The sequence below is a fragment of the Sturnus vulgaris genome, chromosome 5 (assembly GCF_052056855.1).
Source record: "Sturnus vulgaris isolate bStuVul1 chromosome 5, bStuVul1.hap1, whole genome shotgun sequence".
NCBI classification, from domain to species: Eukaryota; Metazoa; Chordata; class Aves; order Passeriformes; family Sturnidae; genus Sturnus; species Sturnus vulgaris.
This window is the reverse complement of record NC_142247.1, coordinates 62,562,699-62,583,785: the sequence shown is the minus strand read 5'-3', so window position 1 is coordinate 62,583,785 and position 21,087 is coordinate 62,562,699. Positions and strand designations below refer to the sequence as shown.

The following is a 21,087-nucleotide window of genomic DNA, read 5'->3' as shown; positions in this document are numbered from 1 at the left end:
CCTAACCCACAGTTCATATAATTGCTTTTTTAACATTAACAATAAAAGCATGTTGCCAAAATCTGTGTAATCTTGGATTTATTTGGAAAGATGAGGTCAGAACTGTAGCTCGGATAAGTTCGAATGGAAAGGTTCATCACATCTGTAGCCTGTAATTGAACAGACAGTTCAACTCAGTTTGTCAGCTGAAAAAATGTCAAAGGAAAAGAATCGCAATATGATTTTCAGTCTTTAAAATAAGATCGTTTTGTAGCAACATTAAACCATCCACAAGAGCTTCAAAAGAATGGCACAAGTAGGCTATATGATAAATATAGCCAGTGACTTTCAACATAGAAACATATGTAGTTAATCTAAATACCAATAGCAAACTGATTTAAATGTTTCATGCTTAAAAAGAAATACTGTGTATCTTCAAAACTAGAAGAAACAGCTTTATAAATCAATGTTTTCTAAAAGCCCCTGTAGACTCTCATATATGATTCATCATAATTAGTTCAAAATAGCACTCAGTAGATGTAAATAGACCTAATGTTTGATTTCGAGCCTACAGAAAACATTAATTATCAACAAAAATGGAAAATGCAAGGTTTGTAGAGACAATGATTGAATTTAGTGTCTTTGATACGTATGATAAATGAAAATTGGTGGCAATCAACATACTGATACTCCAACTGATACAATCAACACTAGATATGAATCAGTTAACATGACAGAAAAGGCTGTATACAAGATGTAATTCTATCACAACTGTTCTTTACTTAATACAGAAAACATAATGATTTTAGTTTTGTACCCAAATACACGAGGAAAAAACAATCACAGACAGATTTAACATTTTTAAGTACAACACTCATAAAGGAGGTGATGTGGCGATGTATGGTTTATTTTGGCTTGCTACTTTATTAATTCTCAAAATTCATTATGATACTGGATTAAATTCTGTCACTAAACAATTTGTATGCTGGAATCATTGAGAATGTTATTTTATCCTGTGATATAAAAGCCAAAACCATGACCAAAATACTTTTTATTCTTAGCCAGTTGTTCTTTTTCATCACCAGTCTAGAGACTAAATTGGTCTCACCCATAATTACACAATCATTTTCTAACACAAAAGAAATCACTCAAATTGCTATAGGCTGCATCAACAATTTCAATCATGTATTATCTAATTAAATAATACACGCATTATAGCCTCAAAACATAAAAAACCACTTTTTAAATGTGAAGATTTAAAAAATTTCCTTTATTTTTATGCATTTGAATTCAATTAAAGTGTAGGCTAGAAAAGAGTCAATCAGTAACATTCTCTTGCTTCAGAAATACTGTGCCAGGAATCAAAAATGTTCTTTGGGATCTTGCCTAGTTGTATCAGAGGAGATTTTTCTCATGAAAACTCTTCCAAGATGTTTTCAGACTCTTCAAGATAAAATAGATGAACAACAGTTGGGATGCAGGTGATTCCTAACAAATCAAGTACACTTTCCCACTAGGACTAAACCTCTCACACTGATCATAAAGGCTTTCAGTTTTTCTGCCCGATTCTCTGCTTGGTGGAGCATACAACCATGTTGAGAAAAATATTACTGACCTGGAACTATTGAAAATATCACAAAGGGAATTAACCTCCAAACCCTCAGTCACATGTACTTACATGCATAGAATCAGGAAGAACGAAGATGCTTTTTTTATATCTAGAAGGACTTCGATTTGGCAATAGAAGCTGATTATTTATAGTATAGTAACAGATTATTTGTGAACACCACATTAATATCTAGGACCATGGTTAGTTTTGGGGGGGTGGGGTTAGCTTGCTTGTTGTTGTTATTTTTTGGTTTGGGGTTTTTTTCTGTCAGAGAGCCTCTTGTTGGAGGCCAGTAACTAACAGTATAGCCCAGGGGCCAGTACTGGGGCAAGTCCTTTTTAATGTCTTCATTAATGACCTGGACAATGAGACAGACTGTACTCTCAGCAAGTGTGCAGATGAACTGGGAGCAGTGTCTGATAGACCAGAGGGTCTTGCTGCCATCCAGAGGGACCTTAGAAAGCTGGAGAAAGGGGCTGACAGGAACTCCATGTAGCTCAAGAAATGCAAAATCTGACATCTGGGGAGACATCTGGCATCTCAAGGCACCAGAATACGTTGAGGGCAGCCCAGCTTGGAAATAGGCTGTCAGAAAAGGACATGGAGATCCTGCTAAACACCAGGTTGAACCTGAGCCTGTGATGTGCCCTTGGCACAAAGATGGGTGGTATCCTGGGCTGCATCAGGAGTGTCTCCAAGAGATCCAGAGAAGTGATTTTTCCCTTCAGCACTAGTGAGGCCACACCTGGAGTACTGTGTCCAGTTCTGAGCTTCCCAGTACATGAGAGACATGGACACGTTGGAGAGAGTCCAAAAATGGGCAAAAAGATGGCTAAGGAATTGGAGCATATTCCCTCTTAGTAAGGCTGAGACCTGTGACTGTTCATTTGGAGAAGGCTCGGGGGCTCCTAGAAAGGTAGTATTTACTGATGCTTTAAAGTTAGGCCAGTAAAAAGAACAGCAACCTCAATGGTTCAAACATAACACACATGGACATCACTGCTGCATAATATTTTCTACATGTTAACATGCTAAAATGTCACATATCCATAACCATTTACAGTACTGAATTACACCATCACCTGCTGAAATATCTGATATGCAACACTTCAAATCTGCAATTCTAAGTATGAAGAAGAAACAAGAAAGAAACACAGTTAATAACAGCCCTCATCACTTCTCCTAAAGCAACTTTCATATACGAAAAATTTTCTGCTTCTAATGTAATTACTTTTATAACTGCCCAATAATATACTAATGGCAACAGTTTAAACTTGATATGGCAATTGCTGATAGCAAAAATACAAAAACACTTTCTAGTTTTATCCCATATCCTGTCACTGAAGAGAATTTTTTCTTACACATTTCCAAAGAACTTTGAATTTAAGGTATGTAAGCTAATAGTAAGATGCCAGCATGAAAACACAGCGAAGATGCCACTGTGGTTTATAGAAGCGTATTTCCATATTAGCTACACAACTTTCCATAGACTATAATTTCATCAGCTAGAAATGGAAAAATCTGTAGGAAAATTACTAATAATGTGTCTTTTCCCATTAGCATTTAATTGCTTAGGTAATACTTTCAGGTAATATGCCTTCTCCTCAAAGTATGCTGCTGTTCAACAAGCTGTCTCTGTTCACTTCATGTAATCTTCTTCCAGGTTTTCTTGCTTTATGTTCTTACCAGAGAATTTTTGGAACTTGCAAAAGCCATGGTCATTTAAAGATATTTAGCTGGTTCAGATTGTATTTGGGGCTTACAATGATTTTTTAAGGTATAGAAATGTGTAGGCCTTTTTCGATAGCAAATTCTTCTTGTGCATCTCTTCAAAGACCTGCATCCATGATAAATATAGTTGGATCCATCATGGCCTTCTCTAACCAAAAATCTGTTTAATTTGGACATATGGATCATTTCCTTAACTTCAAAACTCTACCTAATTTAAAAGTCAGTATCAAGACCACAGCAGCCACATTTAAAACACAGCAATCATTTTCTGTCAATAATTCAATATCAGGGTACTGTGGTACCACTGACCTTTTTTAGGAAGCTGTAATTTACAAAGCAAATGGTTTCAAGCTGGCCCTGAGGGCAGATCTTGTCCAGCCATAAGTAAAAAACTCATATAATTTTTTTGGCACAGGAGCAGAACAGAAATCTGCAATAAATGGTAGTGTGCTAAAAATTATATTTACTAAATACCTTGTAATTTTGAAATGATCCATCACCAGACATCATCTACAGTGCCAGAGACAATAAAGGCCACTAATCACAAGCTCCAGGACTTTGAAAAGTCCAGGCATGCCTTATTTTCCACTGTCTGTGAATGCTCAGAGCAAACACATATTTGGCCTGGAGGAGACAACACCCAGTAAGGACCTCCTGTTGAAGGAAACGGTATCTACATTCTAGATCCACCAAAAAGAGAACATGAGGATTCACAGAGGAAGAAACAAAAAGAGAAAGCTCTGCCTTTCTGCAGCAAATGGTCAGGCACTCAGCTACAGCAAACCTCTGGTCTCTCTTCTAAACAGAAGAGCTCTTTCTGTATTTCCCATACTGAATAAAACAGTGACAGCTCAAGAAAAAGAAACCAGGTGACAACCACACAGATTTCCAATCTGAATCAAGGGAGCTGCAATCTTTTAAATACAAAATGGAAGCATTTCAGTAGGCTTCCTGCTTTTCTGTAATCATTTTTGTTCCCTCTGCACTTTACACATAAATAAAGGCATTATTCTGTAGCTTGTCCCAAAGTTTCACAGCCCTAGCTCCCAGCACACATCCCAGGGCATGTTGAATTATACCAGAAATGTGTTTTTAAGTGACTTAGTTGACCCAAAATGTCTACAAAAGTGTACACAATATAAATATACACAATAAAAAAATGACTCAGTTATATGCACTCTAACCTAATTATGGAAGTCAAACCAGTCAGTGCAACTGCTATTAAGAATGGACAGAATTTGAGACTATTATTCTCTGAGAATGCTGTGATACGTTCCAGAAACAGGACATCTTTAGCCAGCCCAATCTGGTCAGACTAAAATTGGAAGTGTTTTAAGATACTAATTTGTCTTCTGACTTTCTTAGTTTGATTTTCCCTCCATCCTCACCTCTCATCATGCATTTCATCTAATCTAAAGCTAAGACTCCAAGTCTGTGATCCTTCCTGTTTTAATCCTATCATTGCACTCTTCAGCTCCCAGAAAAGCATCCCAACTGTATCCACCCCATAATTCTGACATAAACTCCATTTCCCTAACACCTCCCAACCAGCATCACTGCTCAGTCTTGAGAGAAGAGTACCAGCACCATCTGTCGTAGCAAAGAACACAGGGACCTGCCTCTCCAGGCACTCATGGCATCAAGTTGTCACAGCCCAACCAGTGGATGGCATCCTGCAAAAAGACAGCTAGATAAATTGTTGGACCCAAGAACATTCAATTCATGCAGCATAATTTTCGATTATCTATTACGTATTTTTTGTCTTATGCAGACCAGCTACCTAGACTTACATGTCTTTTTCCTTGTCAGTCTGCACCCACATGTTCCACTTCTGTATAACAATTTTTAATATTTGGACATTATAATGGACTTATCCTAGAGCCATCTTCCACTGGCTTTTTTCTCATTCCTTTTCAGCAAATTATATTTTATCTATCCTCTGTAATGTAAAACAAAATGAGTAATTTAATACAGTTTCTGACCTGAAGTAAAATCCACAAAACTCTGCAATTTGCGGTAAAATTCAAAGCAGTCAAGCTCAACAATATTAACTTCTGAATAGAACTGATGCTTATTATTTATAGTTTCAATAAAATACACATTGATGATATTTTTCAGTAGCAATTCATCCACTCATTTAAATAAAATTTCTACTTGTTTTTAATTTTCTGAAGTATCAAGCAATGAAAATTTGCTTGCTTCCACCACCATAAAGTCCTGCTACTGTCATCTGTACTTCACTAAAGTACAGATCTGTATTTATTGGAGGACATTTGAGTGTTTATAAAAAATAATTCAAAAGTGCTAGATACATGCATTTACTTAAGTGCTATTCATGTTTCCTTGGCAATACAAAAACCCCCAATATAACAGAATGCAAATTCAATTTATATCTTACCAATTTTAACCTTTGGTAGAAGTCCCATTTTCCTTCCAGGCTAAGCAATAAGAAATAATTAGATTCAGAACAAAAATGTATTTCAAATGACTCATATATCTCTGATATATTAAAATACACTATTTCTCTGTATCAGACTCGATGAATGAATTTCCATGGCTACATTCATTTTCCAAAATCTCCCTCACTTCATATTAAAAAAACCCAAAACATATACTTGGGAGAAATTATAAATGGAACATGTTCTGTTCCAGTCCAATGTCTGTGGTAATTAACAAAAGTCTTAGCTGAGACTATCTTAGAAAAGCTACACTGAAAGAAAAATGAATAATTTTCCATGCCCTTATTATATAGGATTTTGAGATTTTAGAAAAGAAGGTGATCGGTTTGGTGGGGGTTTTTTTTTGTTTGTTTGTTTGGTTTTTTAATTTGGTTGTGTGTTTTTTTGTTGGTTTTTTTTTTTGGCAAGAAGGGCTACTGTATTAGGAAAATATTTGTAGTAGAAAGGATTATGAAGTACTGGAATATACTGCCTGCTGAGATTGGTGTGCCTCCAACACCTGTGATATTTAAAATGACTAAAAACACCCTGGACAAATCTGCACCAAGGTTAAGCACAGCACAGCTTGAAAACATTCACCTACCTGCCAATTCTGTCGTTCTGTGGTTCTTAGTAAGGATTTACACCAGTGTTCCTAGCACAGTTGTACCTCCTATATAATGAGCACTGTATGCTTTTCAAAACAAAATAGCCACACCTGGATGTGTTTATTTATTGAGATTATCATATTTTAAAACTTTTCTAGGTGTAATCCCCATTTTTCACAGGAAAACTCAGATAATGTAAAGTATGATCTTCCTAATCCCTAACATAGAAAACCAAAGAAAGAGCATAAGAGAACACAGATTGTTTATTTTCAGACCTAAATGGAAATTGCCCTTTTATTTCTGGGTATACCACCACCTTTCTCCACAAATAAACCTGATTAAAGTACAGAAATGTCAAGTTTGGAACAGGAGTAAAGTTAGAACTGACAAGTTTTAACATAGAATAACATCAGAGAAAATGAATACCAAATCTAAGTTTGTAATCCTCTTTATGTTGTTGTGTTAAAATGAAAACTTGTTCCTCACACAAAGGAACAACATAAATACTGCTTTGGTAAAAGATTTTTCCTATGATGTTCCTGAAGTATGGGTAAAATACACATAATTACCCAAAATAAAGCTTCATTAAGTTTCTGCCATAAAAGTCCCACTCTTTTGCACACAGTTCTTTAGTAATCTAAAAAATAATTTATGACAGTACACAAAAGCAGTGCTGTTTTAGAAATGTTTTGAGTCACACAAAAAAATTGTCTTTTCCATGTTGATTGTTGCAAATTAAAGGATCTAAGTTGAAGTGATTGATATTCAAGTATAATTTTCTGTGTATAGTTAGAAGTACTTCACTACCAAATAACACTACTTTTTTTACACAGAGAAGAAAAAGTTAAATTAGCATAAAAACCAAAACTAGTTTGTGTGCTTGAAGAAAAGCTCAGTAACTGATAACAGGCTTTTATCCCTCATATCCACTTTTTTATTGATCAGCTGTATTCAGCTATCTGACATACTAAATATTTTAGTTATTCTTTGCAAAAATTGTGTCATGACCCATTGTTATGTCAGCCATTTACCACATGATTCTAATTATTTTCATAAACCTGTCTGAATTTCTACGAAACCAAAACTGTGTAAGACTATGGGCTAAAAATATTACGGTAAAACAAAATATGATCCTTTGAAAGTTCAAAAAGCAATGGGCCTCATAAAATACTGGGGTTTATCTCATGTATTGCTCTTACTCCTATGAATATCTATGAGAGGATTTGACTGCAACAAGTTTGTGTTTGTATATATGTACAGTATAAATCAAGCATTCCACTTTTGGACTGATCTGAATACTAATTGAATAGTTAGCAAAAGAGGAAACAGCTGAAATGTAATTGCTCTGAACTCAGGACAGATGTACTAACAGAAGACAAAATTGAGTACAGTTATACAGAGATAATCAAGAGAATAATCCTGTCACACTGCATGCCAATTTACTGACTCAATTGTTGAGTGAGTGGACACAAAGATTTAGGATTTATTATTCACATCCTGTGGGATGTGAATACTTCATTGAAAGTTTCATTGAAAACTTCAACCAGAAAATTGCAGAGAACAGAAATACCACATTGTTTTCTAAGATTCCAGTATAAACAAAATTAAATCCTTATTTTTTTATCTCATACTGTGCTGTCTTCATTTGAAAGAGTGAAAGAATACACAGAGAACCAAAAAAATGTGAAATACCTCACTTAATGATGGAGTGCTTGAAGGCCACATCCCTGGTTCATATAGGTAAATGTACCGTGGACAGCAGTGCAGTTAAAACACTTAACATCACCTCAGTTTTGACTATCACAAAAGTAAAGGTTTCACGTATCAACTAAACAAAGAGGAGCATTAAGTGGAGGCTACGTTCATTAAATATTCTGTAGACAAAAAACCCACAAACAAAAACCCCAACACCCCCAAATCTATAGATATAAAAATAAAACATACTCTATGTTTTAGAGATATCGTCTTACTGTTTTTGCAATATCATATGCCATCAATATTTTCAAAAAGCAATATTATCATTTAAATTGCAGACTACATAGTAAATGCTGTACCGTTAGCATGTTTTAAAAGTCCAAGTGCAATACTATGAACTACATAGCACACATACACAGACAATAATTCAGTATGTATCATAGGAAAATATCTAATCTCTTTGCCATTACTTCTCTGAGCTTTTCATCTAAAAATGTAGGTGAGTCTTTTGGATGAGCAATAAATGCACCACAAAGCAGCACCTGCAAAATGAAACTGCAAATTAAGTCCTTGTATTTACAGCAAAGCAGCATCTAGTTATGAAGATGTTAAAATAAACAACAGTTTACCAGAATCTTTTAAAGTAAGGCAAAATAGAGGCATTTCTTTTTATCAGTTCCCTTTCATTCAATTTTTAAAGGTAATATTGCATGTATCAGCATAATTCCATTGCAAGACTTCTAAGTACTGAGTTTACTCAGTACTTAGTATTTTACTGAGGATAGTAAAATAAGTGACATTTCTTTAGCAATTGGTACTAAGAATTTAATTGCTTTTAATTTGCATTAAAGAAAGAATATATATAAGATTGGATAATTTTATTTACTAAATAAGAAACGGAATCTAAAACAAGTTTAATACTGTGAGGTAGAGTATGTTGAATGGGAAGCTGGACAAAAACAGATCCTGTAACCAATAATGAAAACATAATGCAGCTAAAAATTATTTGCTTTTCAGGATTGTTTTATACAATTTTACATTATCTTTTAGTAACAATGCACAATAACCAATGAAGCACTTTTTCTCATTTGTCCTTTAGCTATCTTCAGCTAAAGGACACAGATCATTTACTTTTGGACTTTGAGCTCAGATACAGCAAGAACATTCAAAGTATATTAAAGTATATAGGCAAACTGCAGTTATTTAAGTGAATATTTATTGGAAATGATAAACAAGAAGTTCTTTGCCTGGTAAAAATGTCAAAACATGGCATGCAATACTACCTTCCTTTCAAGACATGGCCTCTTGCTGTTATTAAACTAATGTGGAGCTTGTGCTTGAATCATTTTCAGGAAGCATGGTGGGAGGACAAAGAAAAAGAGGAAGGTTCTAAATCAAACCTATACTGTAGACAAAAGCCATGCATGGCACAGAGGCAAAAAAGGCACCAAAAAAGGCCAAGCTGCCCCTCGCCCTGCAGAGGCAGAGAGCAAGGCAGGCAGGTAGAGGGAATGGCTCGACAGGCTTGCCATGCTCTAATCAGTACACTGTGTAGAAACAGAATCAGACATTAATGGAAATTGGAAGAGATCCCTGAAGGTAATTGAACAGAAGTTTTTGGGATGCCTCATTATTGTAAGTGTTCAAAGTCAGGCTGGACAGTATTTTGAGCAAGCAGATCGAGTGAAAGGTGTCCCTGCTCACAGCAGGGTGGTTCCACTAAATGTTCTTTGAAGGTTCCTTCCAACCCAAACTATTCTGTATTTCCATGAATCTAAGTCAAGACCAATATGAAAAGGTGAAGACAAAATTAAAGGCCAATGTCTTCAGTTTAGATACCTGTCTTCAGTTTAGATACAACACCAATCAGCACAACAATTCCAACCTTAGCATCTTTTCAATCGTCTTAACAGAAATGTAATTTGCAAGGTGTAGCTGACCGTTGACTATGTTAAAAAGATATAAATGCATCACTTATAATTGTAATTCATGCCATGCAATATTTTAAATAATAAATGGTTTTCATCACAAGTTTTCCTATGGGAAGATTCCCAAAGTCATTCCCAACATTGGTAAGCTACTCCCTCTGCTGGATAAACCAGTATGTGACTGCCATATTTTATTTCAAGTACTGTTTGCCTTTTCATCTCCCTTTTTCAAAGAAACAGACAACTTCTTCTCCTGTGGTATTCTGAAAATTCTCCAACACAAGAAATCCAATCTATCCAATGATATATAGGAATGCAGTGCCTTTGTTTAACATTTGAGAATATTAATTCAAAAAAGGAAGGAGTTGTAACACCTCAGCTTGTGATCCTTATTCAAGTACTCTTCAGTAATGCTTTGGAAACAATTGTGTCAATTATGTCAAGCAATTAGGTCTGTAAAAGTCTGGTTGTTTCTCTTACACTTCTACAAGTTTCTCAGCAATCTGAAAGAGTCTGTCACCAATGTTTTCACCCATTCTTCTTAATACCATTTTAGCCATTTACCTTCATGGAAAAATTAATTTGGGTCCCAGGGCAGAAAAATCTTAGGCCAGCTCTTCATCCATATTTAATTCTAACATTGTAAGAATACAGCTACTGACTACAGTGAAGTTGTCACACACAAGAGTTTTTGCAGGATTACAGTTTGCCTGACTTTTAATGAATACTGTTTAAAAGTAAATCTGGATAAGAACAGAGAGAAATCAGACAGGAAGGAAATTTTCAGATGCAGCAGAGAATCCTAAATTATTTGGACAATATTTGGACTTCAACTTGTTTGGACCATGTCCAAACCACAACCTCATCATAAAAACACTCAGACAAATGGCCATTTTAGAACTCTACATCCTTAACTTTGCGACTATGTGTATAAATGTTCAAAGGTCTCATCTTAGCTTTGATGTTCCTTAATAAAAAGACCAGTATAATCTAATTTATTTTCACACCAAGTATCCCATAACTTCATAAAGAAATTAAAATATAACCAAATTAAATAAGAAACATGGCTAGATATCAGCAAGCAACATCCTCTAAGAAACAAGAAAAACAAGGACAAAAATATCTTACACAGGGTAAGTTTTTACTGGTTCTTTTAAAAATGTCTTCCTTTAATCTTTAATTCTTTCATTTTAATTCATTAACTTAATATCACTGCTGCTATAATGCTGTTACAGCTATAATGCTGTAACTTTTGCTTGGGAAGGTAGATACGGGCTGGTTTTTAAGTGCTGAATCAGGAAATACACCTCATGCTGATACATCTTGTATTTTGTTTTTCTTTGCTTAGGAAGCAAAGAATGATCTAGAGACAGTCTCCCAGGAGAAGTACTTAGTCTACACGGCAGCACTGCTCTGTAATTATTGCAATTGGCTCAAGATTTCTTTATTAGTATTTCCATGGAAATCCTGGCTGTAATAGCTGATTGCAAATGGGGTCTATTTTGGCAGCTTGAATATATCAGGATATCTCTTAAACTTGCATTTGTGCATTGTGCCTTTTTTTGTTTAAAGGAAACTGAAAAACAGCTGCTGCAGATTTGGTTACAAGCAGAGGTGAACGTGACAAACAGGAAGGAAAATATAGAAACACAAAGAATCACCTTAAAAATTCTAAGGGCAAACCTACCAACCCTGTTTTCCCCCAGTCCATCATGCTGTGCCAGTTTTACTCTGACATTTTGTGGAAGTCTATTTACTCCTGTGCCAACAAGAATACCTAATCCACCCGTACCTGAAGCATGATCCAGCGTCATTGAAGCACGGAAAAACTTTCTGTAGCCCACAAAGTAAGTTATAAGAGTAGGTACGTATTTATTCGGCGCTGAGGTGCATGGGGAATAGTTCCTCCAAAAACATGCACACCTTTGGCGACCTGCGCCTCTCCTTTTATTCTCTACAAACTAGGACATCATAATTTGCTACATACAGATTCATCACCTATTCTCGCTTCATATTGAAATTAGTTTCACGCCTCTTTGCAACTGTGCATTGTTCCTTTTAGGTTGCTCTGGTGGTCGTCTGAGGGTCTTTGGGATGAAGTAAATAGTCTTCCTCTAAGTTTGAACTTTTCACTTTGCTTCCTTACGCATGCTTTCTTTTTAGTTTTTCGGTTATTTTCCGGACTTTGATACCAGTTTTCCTGGTCTCAGGGGTCTGAGGACCCCCTTATCCTGTGGTGGTTTTGTCTTTGCATCTTGTTTGCACATTCTAGCCCTTGACCCCGCCTTGTAGCCTTGCTCTCCTCCTGTTCTTGTAAGCACCGTGAATTATAGCAAACAATACAGTTTTGTTAGTCCCCTTTTAGTTAAAGCATTTCTTGATGCTTGATTTTTAATTCTCAATTTCTCTATTTCATCATCTTTACGACTGACATGCCATTAGAAAACATGGATTGCACCCACTGCACTCATGAGGAAGGCATTACCTGGCTGGAATCTAGAGGTTCTTCTGTAATTAACACTGACGAAGTTAAACATATCAGGGGAAGTGCCAGTGAAGTTCACCGGGTTCGTCTTCATTTCAATCCTCATTTTAACACAGATTATAAAGCAGAATTGCTTTGTTCCATCTCGTTTCTATTCTTAAAGTTTTCATAAATCGTTTGAAGCATTCTAGTGACAAAACGAGCAGAACAAAATCATGTCCCAGGCGAGCAGAGAGCAGCGGGAGGGGTAGGAGATGCCTCGGCGAGCGCTCAGGGGACAACGAGGCGGGGCCAGAGCTCTGCTGAGGGGGACCCTTCGTGGGGGAGGGTGGCGGATGGCTCCCTGCCATAGGTGTTACCGGGGAGTTTGTGATCCCACCGGCTCCAGTGGCACCAGGCTGCCTGGGTACCCAGCGGATGGCGGAGGGCCAGGGCCGGCGGAGATGGGGGTGCCCCACTTTGGGGATGATGTGCCCCCGCCAGGGGCTGCCATGGCGTAGGACCGCCCTTCCCGCCAGAGGCTCCCCGAGCGGGAAGCCTGTTTGGGAACGCGCTGAGGGATCAGGCTGGCCCGGCAGCGCGGGTGATTCCTTCCTGTAAAACAGAAACTGCATCACATCGTTGTCACGCAGCGGCGGGGCCTCCCCCGTGCCCCGCACACGGAACTTTGGGCTCGGCATCCCTGCGGCACCTCGGGCGCTGCCCCCGCGTCCAGTGCCCGAGGGAAGGGCAGAGCCGCGGCCGAGCCGCGCCGGATGGGGCGGTGGCTTCCGCGGGCGACGCAGCCGAGGCCGGGGCGATGTGGGAGCCGCGGGGCGCGGCGGTGAGGGCGGCGGCGGCGGCCCTGCTGCTCGGGGCCGGCGCCTGCTACTGCCTGTGGCGGCTGGCGGCGGGCGGGCGGCGGGGCCGGCGAGCAGCGGCCGTGGGGGGCCCGCCGGCAGGTGAGGGGCAGGGCAGGAAAGGCCAGGGCAGGAAAGGGCAGGGCAGGGCTCGCCTCTCCGGTGTGCAATGGGGCCGGGGGAGGCTCCGCGGGGCCCGGGCGGTTCGCAGCCCGCGGCCCTGCCGCGAGGCTCGGGGCCCAGAGGCGGCTCTGCGCCCTGCGACAGGCGGTGCCACAATCTTGCGTGCTGGCCTCCAGAGCCATGAGACGATTTGGGAGGATTTGGAGCACTCTGGAGCGTGGTTTTTTTCTTAGAAAAGCCTAATTTTTTTTTTTTTTTTTTTTTTTTAGTAGTCGTCCAAAGCATATGTCCGATCAGTGTGTTTACTTATGTTATTGCAGTTGTGTTCCCCCTATAATTCAAAGCTAAGCGAGTTTAGCTAAATGAGTTTAGACGAGGATGAAAAACGATGATGTTTTTAAAGTGAGCTCTTGAATCATCATAATTAACATTGACCTTTTTTTTTTTTTTTTTTTTTTTTAAATTACCCCGAAAGCATACTGTGCTGTTTTCCGGGTCAGATGTTGGAAGTAAAGCTATGGAATTTAAAGCACTGGTAGCTTCTCAGAAGCCATGTCGAGTAAGCTATGACTAGTCCAGCAGTCATAGATCAGGTCTTACGGCTCTTCAGTTGGCTAAATAATTCTGCCTCCAACCTGGCTGAAAATAGCCTTTGATGGCATTTGTTGCCCTTTTATAAAGGCCAGGTACTCTGTAACATCATCCTGACTCAGAAGCAGCCTTCTGTTGTTTTGAGCGATGCCATCCAGCAGTGTTCCTAACATTGTGGCTGTTATTTTGTCAAAGCATACTAGCAAAGTGTCATTATTATAATTTCTGGAAGTAGTAGTCTCTAAACTGGAAGTTTTGTTTCTTACAGTGCCCAGACAGATTTACAGATTTCCACATTTCATTTCAGGGACAGAAAAAAAAAACCAAACCTCAAACCATGTTGAATATTCCTAATAATTTTGCAGAGAAAATTTGCTATTGGTCAACCAGGAAGTACACCTCAACTTCTAATTGTGTGTTCCTTTTATTCTCCACCTTCAAAAGAGGTAATTAGAGGACTCAGGGAAAGGATGAAAGTTTTAGTGTCATAAAACACAGTCTTTTTACCATGACATGATGGTTGGGCACAACCTTAGAACAATGTGTCCTACAACTGAGAGCTAAATTTCGGCTTTGTAAAAATCATTAAGTAGCAACTAAGTGAAATGTCTCAAACTTAGTATCAAGTATTTAATTTGTAAACATTAACAGACAGCAGTCCTCCAATGTCAACCCCTACCATGGATGTGGACTCTCTACAGAAACTAATTCATTTGCTCCAGGCCACAGATGATCCATTAATTCAAGAGCAAGCTTTAATCACTCTGAGCAACAGTGCTGCCTTCTCTGTAAATCAAGTGAGTATTGTTCTGTAGCAAACAAAAATGTCCAATGCCAGCCAGTCTGGCAGAGGACAGCTGCTGTTTTGCTAAAGAGTGACACAGGACTGAAAGTCAGGATAGCTTGTGCTCTAAAATCTATTTAATGTCTTGCCTTTTTTTCTGCTGGCCCAAATAATATAATCACCACCTTCACAGAATTTATCAAATCATAATGTTTGGACCACTTGAAGTCTGTACAGTCCTGTACTTCAAAAGTGCTGTAAATATATCTTTTGTGGCTTACAATTATGTAATGTTAATAAAAGGGTTGAATACTAGGTTAAATACTTTCTGGTTCAGATCTAAAATTTAGTGAAATAAACTATATTTTTTATCTCTCGCAAAGTTGTGTGCTGTTTGCACATTAGCAATTTTACAGCTATTGAGGTATCTCCAAATCATTTGGACATAGAATGCAGAAAACCTTTGAGCTGGATGCTGACTTTTATGCCTTTTTAACCTCCAAGGTCCCACCCTTTTTGCTACTTACAACAGCTGTCTATTCGGGCTTCTCAAAACTGCCTTCTTAATATAAACCTCATAGAACAGAATGCAACTGGAGCCCAAAGCCCATTGGTCCATTTAAATTTTTGTTTTAAAGCAGTATTTTTTTAAAAGACAGTTACAGTCTAAGTCAGAAAGATTAAAAGAGTAATAAAAACAAGTGTAATGGGAAAAGTTTCAGAACCTCTACTATAATAATATGAAGCTGCATCTTGAAGTTCTGTCCTGCTCAAGCAGGACTTTCAGGTACTGCGATCTGGCTCAGTTGTTCTATAAACTCCTTATCCAGTAATTTAATTTTATTATTTATAATCTAAAATGCTTTAAGCATGCTTTGCAGACCAGATTTTAAAAGCAAAGGTGATGTGCCATTGTCAAATAACAGCAACTAATACTTTTTGTTCCTAAGCAGGACCCTTCTTAGTTTCAGTAGAAGCAATAAAGAAGTATCTGCTAACACTCTCTTTAAACAGAGCAATCAATTCTGGAATTCTTTATTTATATACTTCATTTTTGTCAATATAGAGACTTTGAGGGAATGCTTCAGCATTTAAATTGAATTTTTTAAAAACCTATTAAATATCTTCTGTATTTCAGGATATAATCCGAAATTTGGATGGTCTTTCTGTTATTGGAGGGATGCTCTCAAACTCTGTTCCCAAAGTTAAAGAAAAAGCACTAAATGCACTTAATAATCTGAGTATGAATATTAAAAATCAGGAAGAGATACAGGTAAGATTCTTAATGGGAAAAACCAAAGTAACTGAGGCAAAAAGATATTACAGGGCCTTCAGCATATTTGTTAAATACAAGCCAGGATGCCAAAATGCTTTGATGGTAGACATACAAGTCAGCAGATCTGGATGACTGAAAGGATGACTTAGAAATGCATTGCTTCGCTGGTGTTTCCTTTTAAAATAAAAGACAGGAACCTATGCAGTTTGTGTTCAGCTTTCACAAAGTATTATTAAACAGAGATTGTGCTGCTAAGATCATAGCAAAATTATGTGAGGTAAGATGAGTTCCAAACGTGCCTGGAACATCACCAGTGGCTGTTTAACAGAATGGATTGCAGATTGAACTTGCCAGGACTCCTTAGGTGAGGGAGAAGAAAAGAGTAATTGAGCCCCTGGGTTTGTATGAGACCAATTTTTCAGGTGATACTTCAATCTTAAAAGAAAAGTGTGTATAAATAACAAGTTCCACTGGTAAACACAGTACATGCTATGGATATGAAAGGACTAAATATCAAGAAAAAAGAAATCTATCTGATTAATCAATAGATCAAGAAGTGTCCAAGCGGTGAGCTGAGGCAGATTTGAGGACTTGTACTAGTTTGTTTCAGTAGCCTGATAAAAAGGTAGTGTGACTGTATGTCGTAGTTTGCAGCATCATTAGCAATAGGCAATTTTTATTAAGTAGTGCTTGCCAATATTTGTCTAGGCGTATAATTAGAAAATAACTCCTTTGGTAAGGGTAATTTTTTTTCTCAGTTAGGACTCCAGGATTCATTGTATACTGTCATCCAGAAGAAAAATCGGTAAAAATAATAGTTAATGTCAGTTGTCATCACTGTTCCTACAGTGTGCTCCAGTAAATGGGCCACATGGTTGGAAGAAAAGATTTCATTTCAAAGCTTGTCCTTAGCTTGTTCTCAATATTACTTGTGAGTTTTAAAACAACTCCTTAAGGTAGCTGTGTCACTTCTGAGATGGGAGTCAAAGCAATTTAAGTTTCCAGAGCAAGTTATGTTTCAGGGAAGATTAGCGAGCATAATGCTATATGGCCTGCTTCTGTCATGCCACTAGAATGTTTGAATATTCAAAACAAAAAAGCACTTGTTTCCAAGAACCTTCACCATTCAGCCAGCAATTTTCAGGAAGTATTTATGTTACTGTAGCTAGGCCATTGATACTATTTGTGACAGAAAAGATGCTTTTATCAAAAATTGTTCCCTTTATTTCCTTCCCTCTTTCCCCAGGTATTTATTACACAAGTTTGTAAGACTGTTGAGTCAGCTCCCCTGAACTCTGATGTGCAGTTAGCTGGACTCAGGCTGTTGACAAATATGTCTGTTACCAGTGACTACCACCAAAAGATGATAAACTCAATTCCATGCTTTCTTCGTTTGCTTTCAGAAGGAACTGAAAGGACACAGGTACTGGGTAATGTTATTTTTACAAGCCATTTATGAAGCTGCTTTACTTGCCTTGTTTCTTACTGTTTTTGTAAAATGGTTTAGGTTGTGCTAAGAAAACCCAAATATTCATTAATGACACAGGTGTTAGGCACTAAAATATGGATCTGTGTTACTTTTACAATATGAATTCAAAAAGGGGGAAGGGAATCTTGATAGTGTAACCATCAGGCTACAGCTCTACCAAAGCAGTGCGAGGTGCACTGTGATTGCCTTTGCCATAGCAACTCCAGAATTCTCTTCTGCTCTGAACGTTGCTACTGCATCCATGAGCAAGGAGAACCTGCATGGGAAAGGCTTCACTGATGCATGAATCTCTGTAGGGAAACATGCCAAGCAGTGATCCTAAGTTATGGACTTCTGTCCCCTTATGCTTATGACACCTCTCGCAACCTTAGTGACTGCAAGTGGATATCGTGCTTATCTGTGAATTATTGCAATACTGAAATGAACTTCAGTTAGGGACCACACTCAGCTTTTATTCAAAATGTGGTAACATCAGTGTACACAGTTGCTCTATCAGATCAAAACCAGTTTTCCAAAACACGCATTTCCATTAAACATAACACATCTATTGTACTTAAGTACAGGAAGTAATATGGCCTTTCCTAGTGTTTAAAGACTAGCACCACAAGGTCCAAGAAAGCACACAAAGGTGTATTTGTATATGCTTTGGATAATTTTAAATGTAGTACTTAGCCATCTTCTTTTGTATTTTAAAAATATTCTGCATCTGACCTACTGGGATTTGTTTATGGGTTTTGCCTTTTGCCTGAACTTGCTTCTAACATGTCTATATTTTGGTCTTCCCTATACCAAAATACTCAAGATGTTAGTTAACCCATTCTACCTTTTCCTCCCCAAGTCAGCTTTGACACTCTTGATGTCCATTACAGCTGTACTTACTGTTTTGGAGCTTTTAATGAACTTGTACATTCCTCACTTCAGATTCAGGTTTTGAAAGTACTTGTGAACTTATCTGCAAATCCAGCCATGACAAGACATCTTCTCAGAGCTCAAGTAAGGTTCTTGCTGCTTCATTTTGATTTTAGCATATATACATGTGTAGCAGTTTAGATATTGCATGCACTAGAAGAATTTTAATGCATTGGAAATATATATGCAATTCCAGAATAAATTCTAGACACTAGTTGGCTAAAATCAGTAGCTAAGTGCACGTTCTTTCACAGGCTGGCGTTATTCCAGAGTTCAGGGTAATACAGATACCGTACTTACAGAGGGAGAGGCATGGCGCCTGTACACTCAGAGACTGTCAGTTGTAGTTCCTGTGTATCATTCCAAATAATCAATAACTTGCAGAAGTCTGTTCTAACCTTCCCTTTCCACCTAAGGGGTAATACTATGAATTTCAGTTTGTATTATGTAAAAGGAGTCCAAAACTTCATTTCCAGACACACAGTCAGAATATAAATTGAAAACCATCAAACGGAACCAGTACTGTAAATGATCTTTCTCAACTGTTGTTTCTATAGCCAATGTACTGGACCAAACCCAACAAAATTCCACTGGAATTTTTCAATTTATTCAAATGCAGCCATAAAACTGTTGCCTCTAAGTGCTCTAATTGAACTTTCCCTGTGCATTTACTTATTTCTTCAGGGAGAAGTTTGTGTGACATTTGCTGTGCTGGCCTTGGCACGCAGGTTTCTTTTAGTTTCATTTCCTCCCACCTAAACAGTTAGAGGCTGGAATGGTGCTTGAATCCTTGTCCCCCTTCTCCGAAGTAACTTTTCTAAAACATGCAATGGCTTTTGTAAGCTATCTGCCATGAGCAAAGCTAGTCTAGATAATGCTATCTTTTCATTACTCAGACAAGGTTAGGGTAGCTAAATATTCATTTCTCTGTTAACTGTATTTTTTTTTTTCATTTATCGTATATATTAACAAAAACATTCAGGGCAAAATCAATGTGGCTGAGAAGGAAAGCAGACCCTCTCTTCCAAATGGGAATTATCCAGACAGACACATTTTGGAGATTGAAAATACAAAGCATTTATTAGCCTGTTGATGCACAGGCCAATCTTTTCTAGAGAAAAAATGAGCACACTGGGCAAGTTTCTGACAGGAGTTCACAGCATACGAAGTTCTGGGATTTCCTACAATTTCTGGTTTAGATGCACATTTTTTTCCATTTTCTGAAGTTCAATTTAGTTGCATGTACTTACTGCTGGTGATTAAGTATGGAATATTTCTTCAATATCCTAGGTGCCATCATTGGTGTTACTTTTTGACAACTGTATAAACAGAGATATTCTGGTTCGAGCCCTGGTGTTTGCAGCAAACTTGAAAAAGAACATGAACGATGAAGAAGGCACCATAATTGAGGAATACAGTGAAGACTCCATTTTCTTCACACTTTGCACGGACTCTTCCCCCTTCACTCAGAGACTGGCATCTTTGCTGCATCACCCTGACACAGAAGTGAAAGAACAAGTTGTGAGAATATTAACACAATAGTGTTTTCTTAGAACAGACTGACCTGATGAAGATATCTAATCTTGGCAATGCTATGCTAAAAAAGCCTATAACAAGTAAACAATATAACAACGATGGAGAAAAAAAACCCCAAACCCTAAATCTTACCATTTTAATAGGCACAAATGAGTTAGTACAAAAGAGTATGCAGTGTACTTAATACAGAGAGCATAACAGATATATTTTTACAAACAAGAGAAAAGCAATAGCTATATTACTGATAAACCACTGCACAGTTGCTACATTTATGCAATGGGGGCAAACAGTTTAAAACATTAAAACATTCGTAATGTAAAATGAACATTTAAAATGAATGAGTGAAGTGAATGAAAATATCCTTCACAATGTCAGACTTTTTTTACTTTAAGTATTTACAAATGTTTTTTTACAATTGTGCATTAAAGATTTAGCAATTGGAGATTAAGTATTTATTTTTTATTAGTCTATCTATGAAACTGGTACAACTGAATCTTACAAAATAAAATTAAATTAAAGCAATACCAAACTATCATTGGCTTCCTACAGAATTAGTATCTTCAATGAAAGCTACATGCTAAAGTCACCGAACCTAGGTTTTTTCATCTTACCTGCATGGAATTTATTCTAAAACTCCATTCTTGTATGCTTAGTATATCCATTCCATCGAGCCAAACTGCAGTGCAATTAACCACAACTGTGAAAGGTTTCTACACTTGAACAAAAATTGAAAGGATTTTATATTGCTTTAAAATTGTCACTTTATGGAAAGCAGACATATTTAAAAAATATTTTATTAGGAGTCAAGAATTATCTGCAACTGCAATTCAGCATTCTCATTCATATTAAAAAAAAGTCTTACAAGAGCAGTATCATACATATTTTTAAAAAAGCTTCCAATTCTGTAGCAGCCTTTGAACTTCCTTTCCTTGGAGATCTTTACTCCTTTTTTTTTCTGCAACTGGAACATCATTGGAATGAGTGCTTCTGCAGAATTAGCCCCCATAAAGTTTTAGACATCAATCCAGCATTAATTCAAAATGAAGCAGAATCCATACAAACATCAC

At 37.5% G+C, this 21,087-nt stretch overlaps 2 protein-coding genes across 4 annotated transcripts; one reads left to right on the top strand and one right to left on the bottom strand.

Moving 5' to 3' along the window:
* Positions 1–63: 63 nt before the first annotated feature.
* Positions 64–13,252, bottom strand: LOC106848786 (uncharacterized). 2 transcript variants are annotated; one of them, XM_088165853.1, is made up of 3 exons: positions 12,474–13,252; positions 5,110–5,258; positions 64–4,992 (listed from the first exon to the last, which is right to left on the bottom strand). In XM_088165853.1, the coding sequence occupies exon 1, from the start codon at positions 13,151–13,153 to the stop codon at positions 12,581–12,583; it is 573 nt and encodes a 190-aa protein (XP_088021979.1). In that variant the 5' UTR covers positions 13,154–13,252; the 3' UTR covers positions 64–4,992; positions 5,110–5,258; positions 12,474–12,580. The 2 variants fall into 2 exon arrangements, with proteins under 2 accessions (XP_088021979.1, XP_088021978.1); XM_088165852.1 differs by lacking the exon at positions 5,110–5,258 and having other exon boundaries at positions 11,781–13,252.
* A 5-nt stretch (positions 13,253–13,257) lies between these two features.
* On the top strand, positions 13,258–20,468 carry ARMC10 (armadillo repeat containing 10). 2 transcript variants are annotated; one of them, XM_088165850.1, is made up of 6 exons: positions 13,258–13,414; positions 14,678–14,823; positions 15,949–16,083; positions 17,333–17,509; positions 18,497–18,568; positions 19,775–20,468. In XM_088165850.1, exons 1-6 carry the CDS (start codon positions 13,273–13,275, stop codon positions 20,024–20,026), a joined length of 924 nt encoding a protein of 307 aa, XP_088021976.1. In that variant the 5' UTR covers positions 13,258–13,272; the 3' UTR covers positions 20,027–20,468. The 2 variants fall into 2 exon arrangements, with proteins under 2 accessions (XP_088021976.1, XP_088021977.1); XM_088165851.1 differs by lacking the exon at positions 13,258–13,414 and adding an exon at positions 13,674–14,472.
* Positions 20,469–21,087: the final 619 nt, after the last annotated feature.